General features: G+C 39.6%; 1 protein-coding gene across 1 annotated transcript in view; it reads right to left on the bottom strand.

Moving 5' to 3' along the window:
• Positions 1 to 1,268: 1,268 nt before the first annotated feature.
• LOC104626254 (beta-adrenergic receptor kinase 2-like) overlaps positions 1,269 to 3,507 on the bottom strand; it is a gene marked incomplete at its 3' end in the record, with an annotated part of 10,026 nt that continues 7,787 nt past the window's right edge. The window contains 4 exon segments of the mRNA XM_010294132.1: positions 1,269 to 1,364; positions 1,816 to 1,882; positions 3,057 to 3,157; positions 3,384 to 3,450. Coding sequence (XP_010292434.1) covers positions 1,269 to 1,364; positions 1,816 to 1,882; positions 3,057 to 3,157; positions 3,384 to 3,450 — 331 coding nt within the window.

The following is a 3,507-nucleotide window of genomic DNA, read 5'->3' as shown; positions in this document are numbered from 1 at the left end:
ACCTTAATGGAAGCTCTGACTGCAGCTGACTCAGAGGCACGAATTATTCAGTCCCTTCTAAAGGACCGTGACACCCCAGTGAAAGCGCAGAAGCTGTACGTGATACCCCTCACTGACTCACGACTAAGAATAAATCTTTCTTATAGGCAGCCTGAACAAAGATTACATGCAAGCGATCTGGCTATATGATTTACAGGCCTTGCTGAGAATATCTGATCCCCTCAATAAATAAAAAGACAACCTGGTTACTCCCTACAAAATGTTCCGCCAAATTATGGCATTCCAGAATTGCAGGAAACGGGAACCCTGCTAAGACTAACACTGACCCTGAAGATGTAGAGTCTTCTGGGATGAAGAGCATCTTGGGTTCTCTGCATTTCTCTTTAAACGCGTAAAATCTTTTCTGTGCCAACTTCTGTAATTACAGCAGGTGACACTGACGGTCAAGTTCCTTTTCAGGCACGGTGACTACTTAACATGCTTTTTTGCTTATAAAGCTTAGAGCAATTAGTTTCTCTCCTGACTCACTTCTGTACTAACAAGAATGAAGCTTGATCTGTTGAAGAAATGTATGACAAAAGTAACGGACGGGACAGGCCCACGACGAGCACCGATTCACCTGTTGTCTCAGCGTACGCAGGAGGCTCCAGAAGAGGGGATGAATACGCAGGGTACATCATGCCGCCTCCGTGCAAGTCCAAAATGGGCCAGCAGCTTTAACTTCTCATTTTTATCTTTACATTGTTTTCATTAGACTTTGGATAATATCAGAACCCAGAAGTTTCTTTTATCACTTTTCTAACTTAAGGAGTTGCTACCATTAATATACAATTTGTCATTTGTAAGAGTTTTCCAATGCCCTCTCTGACCATGAGGTAATACTATTAAAATAAAGTTGAGTTCAATTCATCCAAGCTACCAGAAACAAATTACAATTTCTAAAACTACAAAGCATTAAGTATTCTTGAAAACCTGAGGATTTCCCAAAAGTCGTCTGACCATTTCAAATATTTGCTTTATCGTATAGAACTTTTGATAGGAAGGTAGATTTCAGTCAGTGTAAAAAATAAAACATAAGGACTTGGCAAGGAACAACAAGCCAGCCAACCAGCCCAAGCTACCTCTTTCATAACAGCACGGATTAAGTTTCCAAACCTGAAAGCAATTCCTTGCACATTCAGGAGCCCCTGAAGCAAAGGAATGGCATGCACACATGAAACGTTAAGCACAGCTGCCACATTCTCTACCTAGCATTTAAAGCTGTATACCTTAATGCCTTTAGTGTCCTCTTCATCGAATGACCCAATATCAAAAGCATCTGCCGCATTTACTTCTCCCCGGGGAGGAATCAAGGGTGGAGGATACTAGAAATTACAAGTAGCATAATTAAGGACAAATTAATGGACATTATTTAAATCCATTCTGTAGATACATATGGCCTTTTTATTTTTTACACAAATTACACATGACTCTTCAAAAGTATGTCCCTTGAAATTAAAGCTCAGTGCAAAGCAGTTCTCCACACCTTTAATAAACGGTCCTCCAAAAATTTGGGGAAAAAACCCTACAGCTTAGAGATAGCCACGCAGAAGAAACCATGCAGTCATTTGACCCTGAAAAAGCATTAATCTGGTACTACCAATCAGGAGGATTCTAGTAATGAATATACGGCAGTTTTCAACAATCCTCCACGTATTCGTGCAAAGGATTACATGTGCTGGGGACTGGAGCCCTGAAGTTTTCCATCTGTTACCTGTTTAGGCTTATTTTCTTTTTACTACCAAGTAAGCTAAGGTTACTATCTTAATCCTTTACCTTTTGTAAATAGACTTGCTGCCAATCAATGCCTTTGAAGAAAGGATGTTCTTTTACTTCTTGCGCACTGCAAAATAAAAGTAACTGAAGTCAACAATATGAAGGGGCTTTTCAAATGTATTTGAGAAATATAAAGCTTTCAAAGGCCACATTTCTATCACTTAAAAACATCAATAAAATGCTCTTTTTTTCAAGAAAAAAAAAAGTCTTCCTAAGTAAACAACAGCAGAGAAGACTTTCATGTGGAAACACTGGAAATAGTGCTGTAGGTCTGGCAAGCAATCACTCTTGTTTTGCTGTGGTATTCCATCATTTCAAACAACAAACAACACTGGTCCCTTGTCAGATCCCATACGCTACTTCTAAGTACCAAGCTTACTCCACTCCACTTGATGTTATACATAATTTATGGCAAAACAAGCAACTACTCCTGAGAGGCCCAAGGCTGAAAAGCAGTCTCAGGTCATTATCAGAGAGGTCTCCATGATAAAAGGCGCTCTGAGTATCTCACTGGAATTAGAGCCAGCCCCAGTCTCAGGTATGACTATCAATTAACAGGTATAAGCCACTGCAAAGCGTTTCTCAACTGTTATTTACCCCTCTCACTGTCCTCTTCCCTAGTCTCAAGGAGGCACACACTGCTTTTTTAAATAGGTGATAACAACCATTTCAGTTGACAGCTATAAGCAAGGTAAGCTTGGCAGGAGCAAGTAGCGTTTTGTAGCCAATAAACAAAAAAAAATGCCCTTTTCCTTAGAATCATGAAATGAAACGGGTACATCTGGAAACAGAGGCAAACCAAAATGAAGCAGGTATTCATGGCTTTCTGTGCTTTAGTGGCCGGGGGGTTTTGTGTATAATATGCTCATATTATTACAGCTACAATATAAGCAATAAATATAAGTTATCAATATGTCTGAACCAAATAACATGACTTCATGCCAAAACAGATCAGGCAAAAACACCAAAACAACAGAGTGATGAAAAGTACAAGTGCCACCCAATGTAAGCATGACTGCAGAGAACTCAGGGGGAGTCTTTAATGACAGAAATGGTCCAAAAATTTGTCCAAACCAAAGGAAGCTGAAATGTAGTTCCATACAACAGCACTTTTTAATGTTCTCTTTCCAAAATTAAAATCATCACAACAGGAAGCAGATTTTTACTTGAAATGAATCCATTCACTTACAGAGAAATGGAAATTTTTAAAGGCAGTGGTCCAAGGAGAAGACAACACCTACCTTCTTCCTTGGCATCCAAGTCTCTTGCTAACATCCCGTTGCAGGAGCCCTTCCAAAAGGGACTTCAGTTCAGGAGAAAATGAATCTGGTAGCTCAACGTTCTATGAAAAAAAAGAAGTACAAAAAGAGACATTTAATTTTACAAGTAGTGTGATCTGCTTTCTCCCAGATAGGTGAGTAGCTTTTCTTTGATAGTGTTTGTAAACTACTCTTTCATGTGTAAATACAGCCTTCTCAGAAAGCAGGCTATATAGGTCCCGTTTTGAGAGGAAATGGGAGTCTACTGAACAAGAGGAATGTAACTGCAACTGTCACCAGGCTCCTTACCACGGTGAGCGTCATCCGGTCGATCTCGTGCTTATCTTTGGTTTTGTGCTGTCTGAAAGGACTGTGACTGTAGAAATAAGAAAATGCACTGATAAATGTAAAGCCATAACATATCAGGTTATTT

The sequence above is a fragment of the Phaethon lepturus genome, unplaced genomic scaffold (genome assembly GCF_000687285.1).
Source record: "Phaethon lepturus isolate BGI_N335 unplaced genomic scaffold, ASM68728v1 scaffold42410, whole genome shotgun sequence".
In the NCBI taxonomy this organism is placed as follows: Eukaryota; Metazoa; Chordata; class Aves; order Phaethontiformes; family Phaethontidae; genus Phaethon; species Phaethon lepturus.
This window is presented reverse-complemented; position numbering and strand designations above follow the sequence as displayed.